General features: G+C 38.3%; 1 protein-coding gene across 3 annotated transcripts in view; it reads left to right on the forward strand.

Annotated features, from left to right (window-relative positions):
- RANBP9 (RAN binding protein 9) overlaps positions 1-25,032 on the forward strand; it is a 43,037-nt gene that overhangs the window by 15,543 nt on the left and 2,462 nt on the right. The window contains exons 3-11 of one of the 3 annotated variants that reach the window (XM_087764427.1): positions 6,501-6,553; positions 8,555-8,722; positions 12,883-12,905; positions 14,916-15,100; positions 15,915-16,027; positions 17,341-17,449; positions 18,862-19,052; positions 20,834-20,981; positions 22,678-22,845. In XM_087764427.1, coding sequence (XP_087620553.1) covers positions 6,501-6,553; positions 8,555-8,722; positions 12,883-12,905; positions 14,916-15,100; positions 15,915-16,027; positions 17,341-17,449; positions 18,862-19,052; positions 20,834-20,981; positions 22,678-22,810 — 1,123 coding nt within the window. In that variant the 3' untranslated portion in view covers positions 22,811-22,845. The remainder of the gene's footprint in view (positions 1-6,500; positions 6,554-8,554; positions 8,723-12,882; positions 12,906-14,915; positions 15,101-15,914; positions 16,028-17,340; positions 17,450-18,861; positions 19,053-20,833; positions 20,982-22,677; positions 22,846-25,032) is intronic. The other 2 variants (XM_087764418.1, XM_087764411.1) reach the window with 2 other exon arrangements.

A 25,032-nucleotide genomic window follows, 5' to 3' on the forward strand; every position in this document is an offset into this window, starting at 1 on the left:
TATGGCATGTGTTCTGCTAAATGTTCTGCACTAAAATAAAATGTTACTACAGCAACTCATGCAAGTAATCAGTATATTTTTGGTAAAGCAGTGTTAATAAGGCTTTAGACACCTGTTGGATTATGGCTGGTTTTTAACAGTGGCCATACAATCAGTCATCTGTTGTTTTGGCAGTATCTTGTAGTATGTGTTGTGTATGTGATGAAGTGGGTGAAGAAATCAAAAAAGGAAAAACTATCCAAACCAAAAATACCATGAGAATTAAGTTTGAGTTTTCATGACACCCATGCCTTATGGTTTAGCCTGAGCTGTTTTGGTGCATTTGAGTGATGTTTGTGAAATACAAGTGCTTTTTTGTCTTCTAGAGCCATGTATGTGTAACAGAAACAATCCTTTTTTTGTTGCAAATTGTTTCTGTTGCAGTAAGTTGGCTTTTCCTTTAGCATCCAGTATACCCATCTTCTTGTTCGCAACAAAATCGTAAACCAATAAACAAAATATAGAACGTTGTCAGTTGCTGTTTTGTTTGTATTTGTTTTGTACACTACTAATCTCATGTAAAAACTTGGTGCAGTCTTAAGACCTACGTTTACAGTTTTGATATGTCCCCAGCAGTTATTTGTTACAATAACAGGCATTTGTTACAACAACGTGCAAACTACACTCAGTCAGTCTCTATTTACATCCAAGTGTATCTTGTGGCATTATTAGCGGAGTACTTGCGTATGAGTAGAATCTGATAAAGTCTGAAGTAGCTTTCTTGCATTAGTGTCTTCCTTTGAATTGTAGCAGCTGCAAGAAGAGATTGGATCATGAATCAGCAAGTGTTTCGTTTCTTAAACTGTAGCAGTAATTCATTTTTTACCTGAGTGTATGAGACCAGACATTTGACAGAACTGAACAGCAACTAAATGTGTAAGAGGATTATTCTGAGGTTTAACTGGTCAGGAATACGTGGAACTGGAACAAGAGAGTTTTATTTCCATGTTAATGTTTTCTAAAATGAAGATTTCTAATTTAAAAAGAAAGGCAAGAGAATACATTTGGTTTCTTGGTTCCTGCTTCTTGCAAAATCTTTTAAGTTCTTTCTTTCTTATGAGGTTCATTCGCATAAATCTAGTGTATAGATGATAATCTTACTGCAGCCCAGACTTACGTTATATTATGGTCTATGCAACTATTCTTCTCTGACAGTATGGTCCCCAAAAAAGGCTTTGGTGCTTAGGGAGAAGTGTCACAAGACAAAATTGTGCAGCCTCAGAAAGCAAGAGGGATGTCAGTAAGTGAGAATCTTCCTGGGAACATAGGAATCACAAGGAAAATGTTACAGGAATAACAGTTTCAAGCACTATGCAAGATGACTGCTTGGCTTTTTTTTTTTGTTGTTTTTTCCTCTCTATGTAGAACTGGATTAATCTGAAACCTGGGTTTATCATGTTTCCTTGGAAACATTCCATAAAATTAAACTTGTTTTCAGTTTGAAATGAAAGGCTCAAACTGTCTATGGCATATTTTGAAACATTTAAATAGAGAAAAATTTAACAGCTCATTTCTTATTGTGATTGTGCAGACAATAAGAATCTTGGATTAGCATATTCCTACAAAATTTTAATGCGGAGTAACTATATTAAAGATGAAATTTAGATACCTTTTTAGTGTGCTGTATTTCTGACCTTATAGTATAGTGTCAGTGAAGACAGTGTAGAAAAACTATAGAACAATATTCAAACTTACATCCTTGCGAGTCAGTTGTGAAGGCCCTTTAGAAGATCATTTAGTCTTAAAATTCTTAGATGTTGCAGTTTTTTCTACTTGTACCCTTTTCTGAGATACAAACTTGATAGTAAAAGAAACTGCATTTGTTGTATAGCCTGTGTTTTTTTCAGTGTTAATTCAACTTTTCGTAGTAGTCAATGCATTTGAAACATTAGGATGTTTTCGGTTGCCTTAGTTATGGGTGTAAACATCTGTTAGTGCTTGGACTTGGGTTCCTTACAGATATTATGGTAACTTAGGCTTTAACACCATATGATTGAAGTTTCTTTCTTTAAATGTATAACATGTCGGTGATAAGTATACCAGGTTGATTATTTACTTTCATCATCGCCAAAAGAGCTTGGATTTTGATGCATGATGTAGCAGTTCCATGGGTTATACCGTCTTTAATAGAACATGTAGGCACAGTGAAAGTCAGAAGGAATTTGACTCTCTGCAGATAACAGGTTGCTAATGAAATCTCTGTGGTAGCGAAGCTGTTAGGGTTTTTTTCATTACTTAAAGATATGTTAAATTACTTTACTTGTCTTTACAAATACAGTACGGGATATTTTTGTAGTTTTGTTTTTTAACTAGAGAATTGGTTATTTAGAACTTAAATTTATCTTTAGCCACTAGTAAGCCTTCTAAGGTACCTGTGATTTGGTATAGTTTTTGAGATTCTGTATTCCTCTTTATGGAATGGGTGGGATAGGATATAATTAACCCGAATTCTGATTATTATCAACTTCCATATTGAGAGATCTTCCATACACCTTCAATACAGCGGCCAAAAGATCTAACGGAACAGTTGCAAGTAAAAATCAGAATTGTGTATCTTTTATATGAATTGCTGGGTTTTTTTCTTTTTCCTTATGTTTTAGCAGTTTCCAGTTCTGTACCATCTCTTATTGCTATTTTTTCCTTCTATTTGGTTCTGTTTTTTTTATTTCTCACACTTAGTCTGTTCAAGCATCCAAGTAGAAACTTTAGGCTCCAGCAAAAATGTGAATTTAGCTCTTTGACTGGAAAGATACTTGAAAAGAAAAGAGTTACTGCGAGCTTGCTGCTTCTTATTTATTCCACTGCAGAGAAGCCTAGGCTTTTCAGTGTGTGTTAGTGGAAAAAAATAGGTATCATAGTGCCTGTATTTTTGACATTGACTTTTTTTTGCTTTTTGGCAAAAAGTTGAAAATTCAGCAAACTTTAAACTCTCTAGTTTTGTAGTATCCCTAAAAATTTCTGTATGGCTTGCCGTTGTGAAATGTAAGATGTGCTGAGGCACTAAAATGGTAATCTATGTCTTTAATGAACTGGAACAAGAATAAATACAATTTGAAATGAAAAAGCAAGAGTATGTAAGATGTGCTTGCTTTCTTGGTCCTTAATACCAATTTGGCTGCACTTTAAATCGGTTTTCAGCCATAGTCTCTTATTTCAGTCTCTTATCAGTTGATTTCATGTTTTCCATGAGTGGTTTTACATGTTGTTTGCAATTTTATGAGCTCCTGTAAGACTTGGGCACTTCAATGAGGTGATGCGTAGCAATCGGTGGGACCAAAATGCTCAGAGAGAGGGGCTTCTTAACATAAAGGGTCCCAGGCCGCTGCTTTCCGTCTGCCTGGGTGAGTGATCCTACCACCACAGCAGCCAGGGATGTCTACGGGCAGGGAGCTGAGGTGGAGGCACCGTCCCCAGGTACAGAGGGAAGTGATGAGGGAGGCGGCATCAGAACCACACCAGTATTCACCCTCTCCCATCTCTCAAACCGTGCTGTGTCATGTCCATTTTTGGAAGGTGCTACATGTCGGAGGGAGCGTGCTGCTTCCTGGTGTTGACACCTCTGTGTTCCCCAGGGCTGCTGTTATGGTGTGACATAGTCTAAGTGGACCCGTTCTTCCCGCCTGTGGCTGTCTCCTAGACCAAACCCATTTGTGTGACAGGACAGCAGGAAATGCATCATGAACTGACTGCAAACAGTCTGGGCCTGCATTGCACCTGGGTGCTAGCATGTCTGCTGCTTGTGCTGCCCTGCGTTTTTATCGGGGACTAAGGGAGGAAAACTGAAATGCATGGCTCTGCCACGGTTCTTCTGATTCTGAGGCGCGTGATATGTGAACCTTAAGGAAGCAAACAGGAGGACAATTTATGTAATTCCTCCCACTGAAGCAAGTCTTTTTGCAAACGATGACTCTGGACCTAAATATGGGCCTAAATATTCATTAAAAACCAAACAAAGAAGTCTTTTTAAGCCTACGAAGCTTACAGGTGTCAGGAAAAGAAAAAAAAAGTTACGTGTAGTGGTTTGGCATAAATACAACTCCTGTTGATGAATTTTAGAGCGTATAAAGCTTATCTGTCATGGTACTGTTTTCCCCCCTCATTTTATAGTGTGCTATATCTAGTTGAACACGAGATTAGCTATCCATCAACTATAACAAATAATAAATTAGCTTAATTGATGAGCCTTTAATTTCACTCACTTCCAAACCGTAAATTGTAGACATTCCTTTTTCCTTTTGAAAGATGTCTGTAGTAAAGGTGTTAGTTATTTGAAATGTTTCAATCTACTACTACTTGAGCTTCTATTAATACCAAGTCTCCTTGATGAAATGGTGTTAACATTGCAAGTAGTTATAAGTGAATCCTGGCGAAAAATATACACTGTTGAACATCCGTCTTCTTACTGAGATGGTGTCAGTGCCTAGTGCCTTCTAGTCATTGCCAGTGGGTGAAGAATCCTTGTTCCCAGCTGTATTAAATACAGTGGGTCCATGTTTACAATTGTTACTAAGTCAAAGAGGAGGCTCAGACTGTATGATATCTAAGGGAGAAAAAACAGGTGGTACCACAATGTTGCCTAGATGATGATTTTCTATCTAACATTTTACATTTTTTGTGTAACCTTCATCTTGTGTCTATAAGAATACTGAAATGAAACTTTGATTGAGGTGAAGGGTTTTTTTAATATGACTCACGTTGAAAGGCTTTTTTGCAGTCGGTGGAGTTCTTTAAGTTATCTAAAATTATTTTCAAAAATAAATTTCCATTCTCTAAATTCTCCTTAACAGGAGACTTTACAGTAACAGATTTTCAGTCTTTACATGAGAATGCTTCATGCATCAAACTCCGGACTATGCTAAAAACAACTCTACCTTTATTATTTAAGACAAAATCAAGGGTTTTCCACTTGTTGCTTTCATTTATAATTGTTTCATTGACTCTGCTGCTGCAGTGATGCCTCAGTAATGTAACTAGCAATGCAGCAAAGACTAATCCTTTTGTTTGTTGCCCTTTGCTTCAGCTCTCCAGTATCTCTAAATGTAATATCTGCTATATGTGGTTCTGAGGTTCCATTTCATGCTGGTATCGTGGAGGCAGAGGAAGATGGTATCATACATTAGAAATTATCAGAGGAGGGCTTTGTAAATGTCAAACATAGAAGCAGGTAAGGTAACTGTTGGAAGTGATCAACAGAAAAAGCAGAAAGCCCAGTACACAATTAAGCATGTGACTTCTGAGATTTGCTGCTCAGTTTCATTCTATGTGAAATGTATTTAAAATAGCAGATTAACCTGTACTTCCTAGTAGAATAGTTGCTTAATATTGCATTTTATGAGATGGGAATACAAAGGTCATGTTTGTTGACTTAAACTATTTTCAAATTGGCATGGGTGAGTATTTTTTTTTATACAGTCTATTTATTATTTAATGACAAATTTATGTTAACTAATTTGAACTAGTGTCAAAATTATTTGAATGTTTTGATAAACTAGGAAATTATTTTAGGTGATTTTTTTGGATGCTGTCTTTAGTTGTTGTTGGTGGGGTTGCTTTATTTTGGGCAGGGGGGGATTGGTGAAAGCCTAGCTTTTCATTATGCTGTTTCTCTTTTTGGATTCCTGTCATCTTGGTCATGATATGACTTTTGCTTAAGAAACAGAAGCAAAATTGATTTTACTAACTTCAAATAGTGTGATTTGGGGGTGGGGAGATCATTCATTTCAACTTTTCAGTATTTGCTATTAAATTGTTAACAATTGTACTAGACACTGACTTTATTAAAACTACCTTTTTGTAAAGCTGACTTTTGGACTTTATTGACCTAGCCATAACTTATTTAGACTTAAGATTACTGGTTAGTATAGTAAAAATATTTTCCCTCTTTAGTCTGCCAACAGATTGCCGACAGCTGAGTAACCTTGCTGGTAAATTTCTCAAGGTAGCATTCTACTCTATGATCCAGGCCTTTAATGGTTTAGTGTGATCTCTTCGTAAGTGCTGTGCAAGGATGCATTTTGCTGCTGAAAAAATGCAGTTTTGCATTTATTTTGTAAAATTACTCATTCCAGATTGTCTGCAAAACATGATTAGGTATGTTGAAGATGATGAAATTGGTATGTGTATAGCTTTACCCCTACTTTCAAAATAAGGCACGGCCTTTTTCTTCGTTCATGATTTAAACTTTATGGCTAATATCAGTATTCTCTATCGATAACCCAGGATGCCTAAAAGAGAAGAAAGTTGTCCTTACCTCCTGCAGGGACAGATTCTGTCTGTATTAAACCGTATATGCTAGGAATTACTTTTTGGTTCCCTTGCTGTTATGCCACTATTAAATGACCTCTCAGCAGCTTATTTGGTATATGATTAATCAGCATAGTGTTTCTTGGCAGTATCCCACATATATATATATTTTTGTAAGAGACAGATAAATTTATTTTTTTGTTCTTTCATTTTTACAGTTACATGGGAATTGGGCTTTCAGCACAGGGTGTGAACATGAACAGACTACCAGGTATGTTTCAGTATTTATTATGTTTGATAAGTGACTGACATTGATTAATTGTGTCTTTTAAAATGTGCTTGACCTTGACAGGAAGGTTCTGGTAAGCAACAGAGAGTGTAGCATGACATCTGTATGTTGTATCTGTTATCTGAATTACGTAAAGTTTGCGGCTAAAAAGTTTAGCTTTTACTGTACGTTTGCTCCTGTACTACTTCCCTCAACGCTTAGTGTTACTTAAAACATTATGCAGATGCTTTTTAGAAAACAAACAAATTTTAAAATTTTCATCGTGTTCCCTGATAAAAATGAAGCTATTTCCTTGCTCTGTAAACTGAATTTCTAGCAATAAAGATGAGCTACTATGATAAAGACTTTCTGTCAAACATGGAGTGAGCTCTCCTACTGTCAGTTTCTTTACTGTTACCTTTCCAACCTCAATAGTAAGGATGTGTAGCGTAGTTTTAAGTTTTGACTGTTCCACTGAGCTGCATAGTCAGGGATGCTGTCTTGTTAACAACTGTCTGCAGTATCTCTGTATAGTATTTAAAGAAGTTTTGTGTGTGTACATGTGGGTTTTTTAATATATCTTTAAATATTCAAAACAAACAAACCCCTGACTTTTTAGAAATTGTTACTATTAGCCAAGTATAACATCATGTTGAATTGACCTGAGAGTATCTGTACTCTCTTGCTTTTGCATTGTTACTTTCTCACCCAGATGTTCTGGTGGAGATCCTTACGATGATGGCAAATCCCAGTTACACTGTGAGCCCAACTAAGGGTGATGAATTATTAGTGGGTGGCACTAGGTTTATTTTGAGTATGATTTAGGATGCATTGCAAATAATTATCAAAGATAGTACTAATCAATGTAACTGCAGTAATTTAGGGTATTTAATTTACTGAGAGATGCTTAATGTGGTGCCAGCTGAAGCTACTGATCATACAGATTAAGGACCTAAGTATGGAAAATACTGTCAAATTAACCTATTAGGCAGCAGCTTGAGAGAAGAATAAACCCACAACCTTTTACTCTTTAAAAATAATTTGAGTTGTCAGTATAAATTCTTATAGTCAGAATGCTCGTGTGTGTGTGTGTGTATATATATGTCTGTGTGTGAAATTTGGCTATTTGTGTTAAAGTCATGCTTTATATTATTTTGAATAGGCATTTAATAGATCTACGAGGAAGATTCTGTGGTGTCTGAGAGTGTACTCCTTTTCTATGTGTTTTTGTTTAGTATTGAATTACAGAGAGTGTGGACAGGTCTTTTTAAATGAGCTCAGACTAAAATTGCTTGCTGTGAATTTCATTGACTAGTGTAACAATATGAAGCTTCTTAACTGTTTCTGCAGCTTCTTCACCTGCAAAATTAGCACCATATTTGCATACATAATGATTTGCCTGCTGGCTGTGACTTTCACCTGTATTGATAATATCCCCCCCCCCCTTTTTTTTAGGGGCAGCAAAGCTAATGACACTATAGTCTGAAGATTCTGCTATTGCGCAGAGACTGTTTGCTGCTGAATAGTCATTGAGAATAATCAGGAGTAGAAATGTGTTTCCCCAGAGATGCATGTTTGGGTTTTAGCCAGGAAGAATTTGATTATGACATATGGTAGCAATAGTTTTGCAAGATGAAAGGAAGAACAGGAGAATCTTTACTGCTTTATTGGGATATGTCAGATCTGCATATAGCTTTTCAAATTTCAAAGTTGTAGCTGATTATATTTTTGGTGTTGGTAATTTTGTGTGTTCACTTAAAGAGAAGAATGTGTTATCTGAATTTGCAGTACCTGTCATGTACCTGTTCAGCCATTTTGATAAAAGAAGTTGCCATTTCTTTAAATGAAACAGATTTGTTCATTAGATAAGAAATCTTAGAAAGCAGAAAGCTGAGCATAGTAATTAACCGTATTAACCTGGTTAGAATATACTAACTTTGCATACTCTTTCCATTATTTCGTAATAAAGCAAACTAATAAATTGCAAATGCTTTTGTTCTCTAGGTTGGGATAAACATTCATATGGTTACCATGGAGATGATGGACATTCGTTCTGTTCCTCTGGAACTGGACAACCCTACGGGCCAACGTTTACTACGGGTGATGTCATTGGCTGTTGTGTCAACCTTATCAATAATACCTGCTTCTACACAAAGAATGGACACAGCTTGGGTATGGAGAAACGTTATCTTTACTGATAACATTATGTCTGTAAGTCTGTTGTAAATCTGAAACTCTCTTCGTGTCAGGAGCACAGTGTTTGAATAGTTCTTTTGGTAGTCTCAAAATATATTAATTGAAGAATTGGGAAGAATAATTTCTTGTGTGCCACTTGCACTAGCATTCCTTGTGAATTTGGAAGGATTTGTCTTAGCATCCCATTCCATAGGACCTGCATTTATGAACTCTGCTACTAAATCAACAAATAATACTTGATGTTTATAAGGTAACAGATAATTAACAGAATTGGAGAAATGGAGAATGGATGTAGGTAAAATTCATCGCTGCTGTATGGGGGACACCTAGCCTTCGCTAAAACCTTACATTGGATGGGTGTTATTTTGAACATATGTTGGAGAACAGTGTCTCTTGGATTCCCAGTCTGGAGTCATGCATAGTTGGGCTAAAGCCATGAATTATACAAGCTGTGCTAAAATTAAGTCCATTACAATTTTGTGGTAAATTTTAGTATTATGCAACACTGCAAGACAATTTTTGAGTTTGAAGATGTCAGGAGAGGGTAGAGATAAAATATTTGATGCAATATATATAATAATTCAGTTACTTAATACAATTTCATGAGCAGAGACACAGAGTGTAAAGAAAGAAGGAAAAAAAAAAATCTACTTCCTGCACTGAGGAGAGACCAAGGGCTTGGGAAGAGATCTTGGAATTGTGCTGAGGGGAGTAGGAAGTCTTGAGGGATAAAGCTCAGAAAGAAGAAATAAGGTTTTTGTCATGGGTAGAAATGTGATAAGGAAAAGAGAGGCTAGCTTGAAATGAAAGAGGAGGATATTGAGATAGGGACTCTTGAAGTTGCTGTTCTGTGTTCTCACATTGCCAAACATGAGAGAGGTTTGGAGAGTAGTAAGGGGAAGGACATGGTTTGAATTTTTCTCCTTGTCTCTCAGAACAAGACTGCTTGATTGTTTGCTCAGGGCCTGAGCAAACAGATCTAACTTTGGAGTTTTCCTGCCCCCATTCAGACCAGAGCTTAGATGTCTCCAGAGGTCAATTCCAAGTAATAACTTCATAGAATCATAGAATGCTTTGGGATGGAAGGGACCTTTAAAGGCCATCTAGTCCATCCCCCCTGCAAATGGCAGGGACATCTACCATGAGATCAGGTTGCTCAGAGCCCCATCCAGCCTGGCCTTGAATGTTTCCAAGGATGGGGCATCTACCACCGCTTTGGGCAACCTGTTCCAGTGTTTCAGCACCCTTATTGTGAAAAATTTCTTCCTTATATCCAGTCTGAATCTACCCTCTTTTAGTTTAAAACCATTACCCCTTGCCCTGTCGCTATTGGCCCTGCTAAAAAGTCTGTCCCCATCTTTCTTATAAGCCCCCTTTAAGTACTGCAAGGCTGCAATAAGGTCTCCCCGCAGCCTTCTCTTCTCCAGGCTGAACAGTCCCAGCTCTTTCGGCCTTTCCTCATAAGAGAGGTGCTCCATCCCTCTGATCATTTTTGTGGCCCTTCTCTGGACCCTCTCCAACAGGTCTACGTCCTTCTTGTGCTGAGGACCCCAGAGCTGGACGCAGGACTCCAGGTGGGGTCTCACCAGAGCAGAGTAGAGGGGCAGAATCACCTCCCTCGACCTGCTGGCCACGCTTCTTTTGATGCAGCCCAGGATATGTTTGGCCGCCTGGGCTGCGAGAGCACATTGCTGGCTCGTGTCCAGCTTTTCGTCTATCAGTGCCCCCAGGTCCTTCTCGGCAGGGCTGCACACAATCCCTTCATCCCCCAGCCTGTACTGATACCGGGGGTTGCCCCAACCCAAGTGCAGGACCCTGCACTTGTCCTTGTTGAACCTCATGAGGTTCCCATGGGCCCACTTCTCGAGCTTGTCCAGGTCCCTGTGGGTGGCATCCCGTCCCTCAGGCGTGTCAATCGCACCACTCAGCTTGGTGTCATCTGCAAACTTGCTGAGGGTGCACTCGATCCCGCTGTCTATGTCATTGATGAAGATATTGAACAGCACCGGCCTCAGTACAGACCACTGAGGGACACCGCTCGTCACTGTTCTCCACTGGACATTGAGCCGTTGACCGCTACCCTCTGGATGCGACCATCCAGCCAATTCCTCATCCACCGAACAGTCCACCCATCAAATCCGTATCCTTCCAATTTAGAGAGGAAGATATTGTGGGGCACCATGTCAAAGGCCTTACAGAAGTCCAGATAGATGACATCCGTAGCTCTTCCCTCATCCACTGATGTAGTTACTCCATCATAGAAGGCCACTAGGTTGGTCAGGCTTCTTCTGTGATTCTATTCTATCATGATTTAATGTTTCTTCTAAATTGAATGAGTCTATATACTTGGACTTAATACCTTGACACCTATGGCGGTGGGATACTTGAACCGTGCACTGTGTAGTTGTTTCTTTTGGCCCTGTTTCAGGGTATATGTCAAAATGGAAGATAACAGGCTCATGTTGTGTTTACCCTAATCTTTAACTGGGTTAAAGCTGAGAAGGGTAGTCTTACCTTATTCCCTTTTTGGAACTGGTAACAGTGTGCCTGCAGGTAAGTTGGATCAGATTGTTGATCAACTGAAGAGACACTGGTTTTCTGATGACCCTTATGGTCACATGCTTGGAAGAGCTGAAGAGGGAGGAGCAGAACCTTCTCTTTCAGTGGAAGTCTTAAAGCAGACTGGATTAGGCCAACTGTGAAACAACACTCCAAGTGATTAAAGTCTGTTTAAAGAGGAGAACAGAATGGCATAGGTGAGGAGAGGCTAGCAAAATGTCGTCTGTCATAGACAGAGTCTGACGAACACTTTCTGGATTTTGCAACGAAACCCGACAGCTGTTCTGCTGTCCTGGGCTTTGCTAGCTTGAATTACTGACAGAGGAAAATTGATTCTGTGTTTAGGGGAAAAAGAAATTAGAAATTTGGGCTGTCTTGCTGAGTTGTTGCTGCTAGTTGTTCAGAATTCCTGTACAATCATGACTTGGAGGACATTTATGTTTCTTCTCTAGGCCATAGATGCAGTCTAGAGTATTGATGCTACAAAAAGGGCTAAGCAATTATTTATGCAAGTGTGAAATCCTGGGTTGAAAACAAAACAAAACACAAAAACCCCAATACCTACCTGGCACTCGGTCATCGTTTATCTATCTTGCCTACTGCCATGGTTATTTTGGAAGAGGGTGAGTTAGATGTCAAAATATGCCAAACAGAGAAAGTGGTAGTAGCTTAGAAAAAGTTAGGGTGTGAACAGGTAATAGATAAAATGATAGTTTTGAGATGTGATGGGAGGAAACAGACTCACTCTATATGTCATGCTTTTGTATCAAAGATGTGAGTAAGGAATCCAGATGCTCTTGAGATTTGAAATCTTGGTGAAGAACAGAGATGGAAAGCAGGGGTGGAATTTAGGACAGAAGGTTAAAAGCTTTGTTTTAATCTTAAATTTGAAAAGGCAGTGATACCCGCCCCCCCACCGCCCCAAATTGCGTGATGTTCCTGAAGTGTATAGAGGTCAGATTTCTTCTCTGATCCCGAGACAGCAAAATCACTGCTTTGGTCTTATGGGTAGATGGAGGCTTGTAATTATATAACAAGATATTAAGCTATTCTGTTTGAAAACCAAAACACCCTGGCGTGGATTAGAGTGAAACATTTACTAGACTAGTTTGGAGTATTATAGGCATGTGCTGCTCATGTAAAGATAATGCGTACTTACAAAGAAAAGTAATAGCAAACAAGAAAAGACACTTTAGTCTTGGTGTTGCAGCATCAAGACATGCAAGTGAAAAAATATCTTCAGATATTCTTATTTTTCCTCTTAATTTTAATCTGTAGCCAGAATTTTCATACTTTCTCATCTGCATATCTGTGTGATGTTTGCTAAATCTTACGCCATATTTTGAAAAATTGAGGGAAAATTGAGTACTTTTGAATGACAGTTACTTTTTGCCAAATATTGCCCTTTATTACTGAAGCACATCAGTTGCGCCTAAGCATCATGGATGTCACCATACTTAATTACTTATTTCTGAGATGGTTTGGGTGAGTTTTCTGAACCTATAATGATACACTTAAGAAAAGGAGGCTAGAATCCAGACATATGGAAATTAATCTTACTTTTCTCTTCATTACAGGCATCGCTTTCACAGATTTACCGGTAAGATATTAGTGCATTTTCAAACAGCTTTCCCCTTTGTATTATAAACAGATGTTTCAGATGTAACTTGCATTTACTTATGCTTCTTGAAAATACAATGATAATCTTCTTAACCAATTTAATATCAGATATTTCTCCTTATCGTTTCAGTGGTGATTTGTTAATTGAAGCAAAAAGTTTTTTGTTTTTACACTGATCCTCACAGGGGTTTTCCTTTTCAGGTTTTTAACAGGCAGTTCTAATGGAAGCTTAGCAGAAAACAATACATACAAGTAGTTATTACATACTTTGTTCGACACATGCAGGCCTTGTGTACAAAGTCAAAGCTATATTAAACACCAACACGGTGCATGTGTGTACAGCTGTGTATCATATGCAGAAAGGCTGGCTACTTAAGACATAGTCACTGTAACTCATGCTTGATGCCTAATTTTCAAAATCTTTCTCTATACTGTTCATACGATTAAACATACCAGAGTAATTTTTTTTTTTAAGAAAGCTGCAAGTATCTGAAGTCTTCTAGCTTTTCAGTCAATTAAATTGTATGTTCCTTAAAATTGTTATGTGTTCCCTGTGCTACTGGTACAGGCAAGATACTGCACTTAGTTTTTTTTTTTTCTCATCCATTTCATTTCTGATTTAATCTGGTTAGGGTGCACTTCCATCTGGCCAGCTACTCAGTTTGCTAGGGCCTTAGGAGGCAAGGACAGATACTAAGGAAAAATGAAGTCAATAACCCAGGGCGCCTCTCAGCCCCGCCACAGGGTTGGGTGCTTCGTGTAGGAAGGCACTGCCGCTCTCCCAGATCTGTGGGATGCCAGCAAGGCTCCTTGCTAGCACACGGTACCAGCACAGGAAAACTGACGCTGTCATCTGAAGTTAGAAGCTGGACCCCTCCTCATTAGAATCGATTGTTTTCATATTATTAAAAGATTTGAGACTTGTGCTTTGTTGTTTAGTCTAGACTAGGTAACACTATGAGCAAGGTTTATTTAAAAAAAAAAAGGGGGGAGGGGGGGAGTGGAAATGGGGGGGGCAAGATCGGCTTGGGCACGGTTTTAACAACCAGAGTATTTTTCTTTAATTTCACTGGGTTTCAGTGTTCCTACTGACCTGCATGTTGATAACTTCTTACTGATAGCTTTAGTTTATTTAGCATATAGTTCTGTAGATCAGTATACCGTTATACCATACCACCCTTGATTGCCGTGTAAATATGATATAGGTATATTTATAAACAAAAAAAAAAAAACAGCAACAAGACCCCATCCAAAACCCCAACTGATTGCATTGCCATTGCTGAGATGCTAGTTGCATTTACGAAAGTTACTTTAATCCCAACAGGCAGATTTTATTTTTCTCATATTTGGCATATTTCAAATTTGCATGGAGACCTAATCTCTAAGCAGAAAATAAAACTGAGACAACAATAAATGCTTTAAAGTCTTTTTCTAGATACAAGTCCAGGAATTCACGAGAACTTCAATGCACTGTTACAGTTCTTTTTAGGCGCTACACTTGGACTTTGAGGCTAATGAGTTCTCTATCCTGTCAGTTCTTACCACTAAAATTCAGCGATGTTTTAAGTATTTCACCCCAAAAGGAAAATGGCCCACTTTGTAAGTTTAATTTTTGTTCTCTTATTAAAAGAAACTTTAATCCTGGTCTTTAAAAATCATTAAAAAATCGGTATTTAATATTTTGTAAAATTGAAACCAAAAGTTGTAAACTTTAGCAGAGTTTTAAAAGTGCATTTTCTGACGAGAAACGGAATGATCACTAAGGCTTTCTTATTTCAAAATAAAAAAATTATGACCACTGGGAATAAAACGAATTAGTCATTGTATTGCTGGATTGGTAGAAGTTGCTTTAACTGCTGGACAGATGGTCTAGAGGTATTCGCTTCTTCACACTACTAGTAGCAGTGGGGATATTATTACAGAGATGAAAAAAAAAGAAAGTGAGGAGTTTAGAGTAAGAGGAAAAAACTAATTAAAAAATTTCTTGCAGCCAAACTTGTACCCTACAGTAGGGCTTCAAACACCAGGAGAGGTTGTGGATGCTAATTTTGGACAACACCCGTTTGTATTTGATATTGAAGACTATATGCGAGAATGGAGAACGAAAATTCAAGCACAGATTGACAGATTTCCGATAGGAGATCGGGAAGGAGAGTGGCAAACAATGATTCAGAAGTAAGACTTTGAATATTGTTCATTTAAAAAAAAAATATTAATAATTACGTGATTTCAGAGATCTTTAAAACATTGTGCCTATTGTCTTGTTGAAAAAAAACTACAGCTTGTATTAAAAATGAGTACAAATAGTTTTGTTAACATAACAGGTTTGATAAACCTATAAAATTGAGCATGAATAGATGTTTGGGGAAGAGTTATCTACATCATGAATAATTAAGAGTTTATAATGATGATTGGAAGCCTTCCATTCCGATTTGACCTGTCTAATGTGGATTGGGGAGTTCAGAAAAATTGCCATGGTCGTAATGGGCAGTTTTAATACTTTGGGCTCTGGAAGTTTCCCTTTGCATTCTCAGCCTTCAGCGTGCCAGGTTAACTTGTATCTCATTAGTGTCTCACTTGGAAAAATGGTGGTTGTGGCTTTGCATTTTTTATTTCTTCAGTGAAAACAAAAAATTAGTGTGCAGAAATTTCACTTCAGTGTATGTAACGAGCAAAAAAAGAAACCTAATTAGCAGGTAATATTTTAATTGAGCTTAACGTTGGGTGATGAATCATTTTTATTAAAATTCATCATCATAAAGTGATACTTTGATTTTTTTAAATTGTTTTTCTGTACAGTGTTTTGAAGAAGATACTGGCTCTTAACTGAATTACTTTTGTCTGACTTGTACAGAAATTTCTGAATTTCAAGTAACATTCTTTAATTCAGTCACTTTTTTTCAGAAAAGGGTTTTTACATTCAAGAAGTTCTTGGTTTCTTACCTGTATTTAATGAGTGTTTCTGGGTTTTGTTTTTGTTTATTTTTAGAATGGTATCATCTTACTTAGTTCACCATGGATACTGTGCAACAGCAGAGGCATTCGCCAGATCCACAGACCAGACTGTGCTAGAAGAATTAGCTTCCATTAAAAATAGACAAAGTAAGGCTGGAAAGCACGTTACATCCTTTTTTTCCCTCCCTTAAACAAATATTACATAAAACTTTCTCTTAAGCATCATTGTAGAATTCCCTTTCAGCACTACTCCATAGTACAATTCTTTGCTGTCATGTAAAGTTACACACGTATGAACAGCTGGTTAAGATGAACTTCCGCACTAACGCTTTGGAACTTGTTTGATGTGGCGGAATGTGGTAAATTACCTGTTGTCTTTCTCTTGAATGGAAAATTGTGATCTGACTTAAAGTCTCTAAACGAGTGTTTGTGAGAGCTAATGGTCAGTCACAAACAGGAATATAAAACTTAGTCTTGACAAACTTTAGACTTTCATCTTAACTGTGAAAAGGGGTAGAGTTTAGAGAATGCTTTGTAAGTTAAATCAAATTTGAGTTCTCCTGCTTACAGATGTGAGGGGGAAGAGGACAAGGAGAACTAACAGCAGTTCAGTTCTGACTTGCTGTGGCAGTGCTGTTTGGCCGCCTGATTAAAGAGTGCCTTCCCCATTCATTTAAATCCCTGCTGCATGAACACAAGCATTTGTGTGACTTCACGACGTACCACATGGGGAAACTGCTCTGGTTGAAAAACAACCCGTTCGTTGGGCTGTTTTTCATTTGGATCAGTTTCTCTGTTGGTGGATAGAGCCGTGAGGCTGTTTGCGACTTGTGCCAGGTTACAGCAGCAGAAGCATCAGCTAAAGCAGGGACTGTTGTGGAAAGCTTTAGTCAACCTGACTGAAGTACACGTTGTAGGTGAGAGAGACTAAATTTTGTTTTCCTTAGTCAAAATTGAATCTGTGGGAGTGGGATGCAATTTGGAGGTTCTTGGGTGACAATAGTTTGGTATGTACTTATTTATAAAGGTGTGAAAATGAGAAATAAATCGCAGAAGAGTGGCTGCAATCTTAATCTAGCTCTAAATGTGCAATCTGAGTACAAAGTAGTTGTATGCTGGCAATAAATAAAAGTATTGAGTACTTATTTAGATACATGCAGGTGGAGTGCAGTTCTTAAATTTTCCTATTGAACGTTTTAAGGAAGCATGATCTTTCTTTACACTAATTTTTTTTCTAAGAGGAAAAATCCTTGTTGATTGATGGTTGCAGTGTCTTTTAATCGTTAATTTTCATGTATTAATCCATAAGCTGTCCATTTAACTGATGTTGGTTTTGGTGAACAGAAATTCAGAAATTGGTTTTGGCAGGATGAATGGAGAACCCGTTGAAACAACATAACAGCTGTATCCAAGTTTAATAGAAAAAAATCCTAATCTCTTATTTGTTTTTTGGTGAACAGGAATTCAGAAATTGGTTTTAGCAGGAAGAATGGGAGAAGCCATTGAAACAACACAACAGTTGTATCCAAGTTTACTAGAAAGAAATCCTAATCTCTTATTTGCATTAAAGTGAGTCTTCAAATTATACAGATGTGTGTTTATAGATGGCACAGTACCTTCTGAGACAAGACAGTTACTCATTTAAAGCTTTCACAGAAATTTAAACAAAGTTAAGCAGCGTTTTTTAGAAAATGTGTATAGTTCACTTTTTTAATGCTGTATTATTTGCTACGTGTTTAACTAGGTTTTGTCATCAAGGTCCTGTTTTGCAGCATAATTCACATCTCACTGTAGTCTTGTTCTCTAGAACTAAGTTTTGTCATTTTTTAAATCAATTTTAATCAGTTTGGGTGTCAAGTAGAACTTGAAACGTAAACTGATACAGTGTCATATTCAAGAAGGTTAAAAGTCCTGTTGGCATAAGTTGGTCTGTTCCTCCAAATGGGTGACTGACTTTAAAGACCAGTTTCAGTGAGCTGTTTCACTCATGTCACTTCACTAGAAACCTGTGGCTAATACTGTGGAAATTCCATAATCCCAAAGAGTTCTCGTGGCTTCCCAGGCACACAATAGTCACTTTCATTCTGGCATTTTTACTTGCCAGCTGCGCTGATCCTCCAGAATTTTGTATCGCATTGTAGTGTTGAATGCGGAAAAAAACTGTTATCTCCTATAAGAACAAAGCACTTTAATTTTTGTGTTCAGTTAAGTACCTTGGAATGTGTTTGAAGTCTGTCACGCTCAAGTGCTGAACAGAATTCACGTGATAGTACTGCAGACTTATCACAGAATTCACAAAATGCGAACATTTTGATGAAAGACTTCACTCGATAACGTCAACTGTATGTTACCTTTTTCTCAATCTGTCTTTCTAATTTTTGCCTGTTCTATTGAGGCTATCCAAGCCTAAAATATAAAGCAGTAGTTCTGAGCTTCCTTAAAGTCCATAGTAAAACCTCCTTATCTAAAATAAAATTGACAGAGCAACAGCCTCTAAAGGGAAGGTTTGTATATGAGCTTGCTTTTCAAACTGTTTTCTAGTGCAAATGTTTAATGTTAAGAGTTACCGTTTAATGCTTACTGTTCCAGACAGTCAAACTATGTTCTCATTTACTTTGAGAGAAATGACAGACATGACAACGTAACGACATATCCTTCTCAAGAAATAACCTTGCCCCTGCCAATAAAACAAAGCAGTTAAAACAAAAACAAATATAGTTTAGCTCTCTAAACTTTGAGGACTTATTGACAAAGTCTGTCCTCGAAGGATAATATTCCTGTTCTCCTCCCTCACGAATTTTGTAATTGTGTATTTTTGGCTGAATACTCCAAAGCTTATTGATGATTGGATTACTGACATCCAGCATTTTGTTGAGTCAGACTTTTTGTATATTTAACACTAAAATGAAGTCATTGCTATCGTTGGTAAATTGAAATGTGTAAATTGTTTTATTAGCTTAACTTTTTTGCCTTTTGTTTAGGGTGCGCCAGTTTATAGAGATGGTGAATGGTACAGACAGTGAAGTGCGGTGTTTGGGAGGCCACAGTCCAAAATCTCAGGATAGTTACCCTGTTAGCCCACGATCATTCAGTAGTCCTAGCATGAGTCCCAGCCATGGAATGAATATCCACAATTTGGCAACAGGCAAAGGGAGCAGCACACACTTTTCCGGTAAGTTGATGTGGAGGATGTACCACATAGATTTGGATATACCACACCATACAGATGGGGTATTTTTTTACAATTAAGTATTGGGAAAAGTTACAAGTACTCGCAGAGTACAGTTTGTTTTACTTAAGAGTTGATAATGAATGCTTTGTATGAAAATATAGTTTTAATAATTAAAATGTGATTCTCAGTCACTAGGGAAGTGGGAAAGTCTATAAACAGAATCGCATCTTTTTTTGCATGTGCTCTTGGTCTTACTAAGGGTTTGCAAAGCAGGTTGCCACTGATTTCTAAGAAATGCTGCTTCCGGGAGGTGGAAGGTTCTGACACAAATTTCTGTTGTCCTTTCGATGATGATTTATGACTTGGGCAAGGTGGTTTACATCCAGTAAGTGGTGTATACGATCCATTTCCTATAGTATTTATGGAGTAGTAGGAACAGCTGCCCTTGCGTAGGAAACACCAGAAGCTAGGTGGTGGGGTTAGGTAAAAGGCTTTCTGCAGGCAGCCAGATTTCAGTCTGCACAGTTGAAACGGTTCTGAGAGTGTCTAGGTGGTGGTAAAGCTTCGGTGGGAAGCCCTGAATGTTCAGAGCTGCCCCATGCCTGTGGGGAGGTCCCCGTGCCTTCCAAAGCAGCCCTGCAGAGAAGAAGTTGGGCATGTTAAAATGGTGCGTGAATGTGTCATCTTTGAACCCAAGGCTCTTGAGGTAGCAGCGGCCATGAGCTTTCACTTCTGTTTCATGCTTAAAGCCAAACTGGAGCTGACTGGGGGCAGCTTCCCCCCTCCCCTCGGTGGGATTGAGTAGGAAGCCAGCGTCGCCTGGCCACCAGAATACCCGCTGCCCTTGGAAAGGCAGCAGCTTCGCTTTTCTTCCCTCTGTGTCAAGGCTGTGCTGTCAGGTGTGTGAGTGGGGGTCCGCTCAGATCTCCTGTTTGTTGAGCAGGTGGTTATTGGGATGTATTGTAGAAAGCACCCCTAACTTTGTAATTTTGAAAATAGAGGCACCACTTAATAAGCAAGTTGATGAATGTATTATGAGAGTTGAGGTTTGGGATTTCCTGAATGGCAGCAACTGTTTTGTTTATAACGAGCCCTTCCTGTGACCTGTTTCTATATTAGAAGATACTAGGGGGCTCCTGCTTTTGGGCTTGATAGAACTGGCAATTACATCTTTGCTTCAAATAGTAGCTTCTTGATTATATTTTAGAAGGGTCAGAAGAGATTTTAGCCAGACATCATAATTTCACAGCATGGTGTAATTCTATTTAGCAAAGCACAATATTAACAATTAAAGTAATTATATGGAGAAGGAGGGAGGTTGTATTTAAGTGTAGCAACATGCAAAGTATTTTCAGCACTGAATTTTACTGCATATTTATCAAGAGAATTATGTGATTAGGAATTAGTAAGATGCCATGTCTGCTTCCATTCATAATGATTATGGCGGCCTAGAAAAGATTTTCAGATCTTTTAGAAACAATGTATCAGTTCTAGAAAATTGTTCTAAGTTGATGCAGTTTTCTGTTTTACTGGTGTCTAAGTACAACTGAAGAACCTTCTCATGGATGTGTTAGTACTTGTTAAAAAATGCTTAACTTCTGCACTGTAGGAGCCTTAGAGGTTCAAATATCTGAAACACGGAGGCGAAGTATTTGGGTTTGTGTTTGGCAAATCCACCGTTTACTGACCAGAAACAATTAAGCTATACTTATTTCACTTCTAGAAATCGGTAATTTCAAATAAGTTTGTAGATGATTACAATTATTAAAACTTTCTTTCAGGGTTTGAAAGTAGTTGCAGTAATGGAGTAATATCAAATAAAGCGCATCAATCGTACTGTCACAGTAAACACACGACTACCAGCTTGAATGTACCAGAGCTCAACAACATAAATGTATCAAGATCACAGCAGGTTAACAGCTATTCCAGGTGAATAAACTTCAGATGCTTCTAACTTACATTAAGGCTTATATTGCCGAAAGGAGTTTTCAGTGGGATTTGATGTGATTTTTTTTTTTTTTTTTCAAGGACAGTTAAAACATACAGTGTAAGGGGCCAACAGCTTGTGATCACTCTAGTGTGCTTTTGTTTTAACTTCTCCAGTTCAATAGATTGTTTTCTCCTGTTTGGTTAAAGAAACGCAACAGACAAAAATAAATTACCTTGCTTGTAGCTATTTATGGTCAGTTTTGACGTTGCGTAATGAAGATTAGCTAGCTCTCTGGCACTTGGGACTTTAATTTAAGCCACTGACACTGATTTAAGCATGTTGCGTGTAGGTAATGAAAAGTTTTCCAGATACTCTCCGTTTGTGGCAGTATCTGCAAAGTAAACACAACTGAGATGCATGTGAAATGTGGACTCCCTTCCGTTGCATACACAATAATTGTTTGCCAACTCCAATCACTGTCACTTGTGCAAACACACTCAATTCAGAGAATGAAAATAGATGTATTAACCAGGGTTAATATGGTTATTCATAACCAGTAAATATTAAGCTCTGGGTTGCACAGATGCAGCAGAACCTAATTTGATGTGAAATACAACAGTACTTGGCTGCATTGTCCAGGATGGATTCCCAAAACTGCAAACTATGACGTGATGATGTGGTGGTGATAACACAAAGTATTTTAGTTGGATAGTGATGATGGGGGAGGGGAGTAAGAGTACCAATTTACTTTTTAACTTCATTATTTGTATTTGCATCAGCAATTGCCTCTGCCAGAACGCCTGGCAGTGTCCAGGCAACTTTGAGATTTCTCACAGGAGGAAGGCAATTGCTTGGCTGCAGTGTTGCCCAGTCAGAGAGGCCTTTTGGTTTCCTTCCTCAAAGGAAGCTGAGTATTTTTGGTTGCTTAGAAGCAAGATATTAAACTTCTAAATTGAATCTTTTTGGTCTTGAGAGAGGTTTTAGGTTGTCATTCTCCGTGACAAAATAGAACAGGCTAGGATGTAACTGTCAGCAAAGCTCAGTCCCAAAGCCATGCTGGCATTTTCTAAAAGTGCTGCTGCGGCCTGCTGGCGAGCAAAGTGTGGTGAGGAGTCGTATGCCCTGAATTTGCCTCTGAGTATCTCTTCAGCGCCTTGGTTTACTCAGTATTTGCTTTGGGTTTTTCTTCTTTTTCCCTGTCATTTCACTGAGACTAAATGAGAAATCAAGGCTTTTTTTTGAAAGAACTATTTACCTAAATAGGATATTCTCAAAGTAGGCTGTATATTGAGTTAACTGTGGTTTTTTTAAAAAAAGAAAGTGGGAATAGTATATTTTCTCAATGCATTTTCTCCAGCTCTATGGATGTACGGATATATAAACAAGGTAAGAACTTTTTGGCGTGTATTTAGAAAGTCTTACACTACTTACTCCTGAATAATGGTGGACGTGTTTAATTTTTCAGCATCTGAAAGTGTTATTTTACTGAATGCTAATGTTAGTTGAGAGCCTTAAAATGTCACTGGTGCTCTGGTCTTGCCAGTTGCTACGGAAAAAACCTGTGGTCTAACTTGGTGATATTTAAAAGCAGCTTTTCGGTAGCCAAAATGAGGAAGTACTGTGCTGAAATTGTGAAGAAGATAGCCCTAAGAACTTAAATTTGAGTAAAACTTTTATTTATTACTCTCTTTTCAGCAACGATGTAGACATGGAAACAGATCACTACTCCAATGGGGTTGCTGAGACTTCATCCAATGGCTTCCTAAATGGTAGTTCTAAACATGATCACGAAATGGAAGAATGTGACACAGAAATGGGTCTGCAGTGATATTTCTTACATTTTTATTAAGTGATGGCAACAAGGTTATGTTTTTACTTGCAATGCTTCCCAGCTTGAAAATTAGGGATATTCGCTCAAGTCTTAATTCCTTTTGTTTGTTCGTTTTGCTGTTACTAGACGTAAACCTTGTAACCACTGATTTAGGTGGCCCAATGTCAGTGTGAGAAGAGGGGAAATTGGTAACTTAGGGATTTGAAGCTAGCATCCATTTCTAAGGAAGTGCCTTTGAGAAGAAACATCCTGTTGCATGGCACACGGGGGTTAGGGCTGGCAGATGGTTTCTCCCTCTTGCCCCAGTCCTCTTACCGGTCACGGTTCTCATGGCATCTTTGCACCCGACGGTAAGAGGAGAAATGCCAAATCACTTGCACTGAAGAATGCAAAGTGCTAATATTAAATGCTCAAGAAAAGAGCTATATTTGGGAACTGTGAGATGTTAAAAAGTTTTCCACCGAAAAAATACCCTGTTTTACATAGTTGTGGTCTAAAAAATAACTTCTTTACTTAACCTGCTTTATATTCAGTCATACCTGTTGCTGTTAGTGACAAATGAGTACTTAAATACCCTCTGATTGCCGGCACACCCTAAAAAGATACCGTTTACTCTGTCGGTTACGGTGCTACCTGTCCCTGTCCAGTAAAGGCAGTCAGATCACTGAAGCGTGCGCAGGCCGGAGCTTAGACAACGGTTGTTACTGCTGGCTGTGTCTGAAGAAGTGGAAGAATCCAGCCCAGCCATTTCTGCAGCTGCAGAACTATCTTCTCAAACAAGTGATTTAACCGGACATCAATTAATAGGTAGTTTAAATGAAATGTGGAACTCTGGATATCGCCAGTAAACTTCCAGAATGCAGCAGTACTTACAGATACCTATGAACGCTTCACAGTGCCGAGGGCACGTGCTGCTGCTGGTCGCGCAGCTTTGCTGGCAAATCCTAGGTAACTGTGGAAAAGCGAATAGAATTCTGTTACAGCGCTGGAGGGGGGGAGATTCCAATTTCCAGGCTGTTTCCCTGCATTGCGCTCTGAAACCGGATAATAACAAGGCCTCATTTCTGTGACAGAAAAAACAAAACACTTCTTCACTCTCTTGCAGCCTTTTCCACAGAGGCTTGCTGTGACAGACGTGAAGCAGCTGCCCAGGGCACAGAGTTGTTTGTGTTAGTTGTTTTGGTTTTTTTTAATGTAGTTGTTTTCTGCCTTTGGAAAGTCATGTCCTAGATGGGGCTGCAGCTAGCAACAAACACCACTGCTCGCAGACTTGGGGGTGCTTCACCTTTGTAAAAAAGAAATGTGGCTCCTCAACCTACATTGTTTACTCCCCCCAGTTTGAGTTTGGTGGTTTTTTCGGTGGTGTTTTTGCTTTTTGAAATAGTTATATATTCTCCCTAGTGCTGTGCACGTAATGTTTAGTAGGCAGATTTTTTTTTCCAGAGGCGATATGCTCACATCTAAGAAAAAACAAGTCGTCACTTACAAGTCCTTGTTTGAAATAGTGGTCAAAATACATCATTAGATAGCAGTGTTAAAATCAGAAAGAAGAATGGTTTTGTAATTAAAGTGTACGTCAGAATTCTGATTCAAAACTTAATTCCATTGATGAGAAAAGGCAAGGAATGGATAAATGTGGGGGGTTGGGGGGTTTTTTACTGGTTGTTTTAGTTGTAAATTTCAAAGAGGCAGAACTTTTAGAGAAGCCAAGGGTTGATTTACTATTCATAAACTGCATTAATATCTTTTTAAATCACTAGTATTGGGGAATATTGGAGCGAACAGTAAAGAAATGGATGGTAGTGTTCTGCCTGATAACTGAAGAAGCCTGAAATGTCCAAATTATTAAGCTACTGTGTTCTACAAGGAGTATGAACAGTCTAAATGATCATCTTGTAGCAACACCCATCGTGGCTGTTTGGGAAGCTCAGGGTTTTTTAGGCTAAATCCGGAACTGCTAATAGAGACTATCTTTAGAAGCGAAGTCCCAAAGAACTAAAAAGGTAGAACTGTGTGGACTTTTATTGTTGTCGTTACTCATTTTAAACTCCCATAAAATTTTAGGGTAAAATTAGGTTTATAGTCTAGTTAGTTTAAAATTAACCATTGCAAAATACACAGCATCTGTAGACAGCCTTTGCTGTTCGTTAACTAAGTCTCTTAATGTTTATCGAGGAGCAATTCAGCGGTGCTCGGTGTAGGAGCACATTATGCCAAGG

This window comes from Nipponia nippon, unplaced genomic scaffold (genome assembly GCF_047370975.1).
Source record: "Nipponia nippon isolate SJK-2023a ecotype South Korea unplaced genomic scaffold, ASM4737097v1 scaffold_1, whole genome shotgun sequence".
In the NCBI taxonomy this organism is placed as follows: domain Eukaryota; kingdom Metazoa; phylum Chordata; class Aves; order Pelecaniformes; family Threskiornithidae; genus Nipponia; species Nipponia nippon.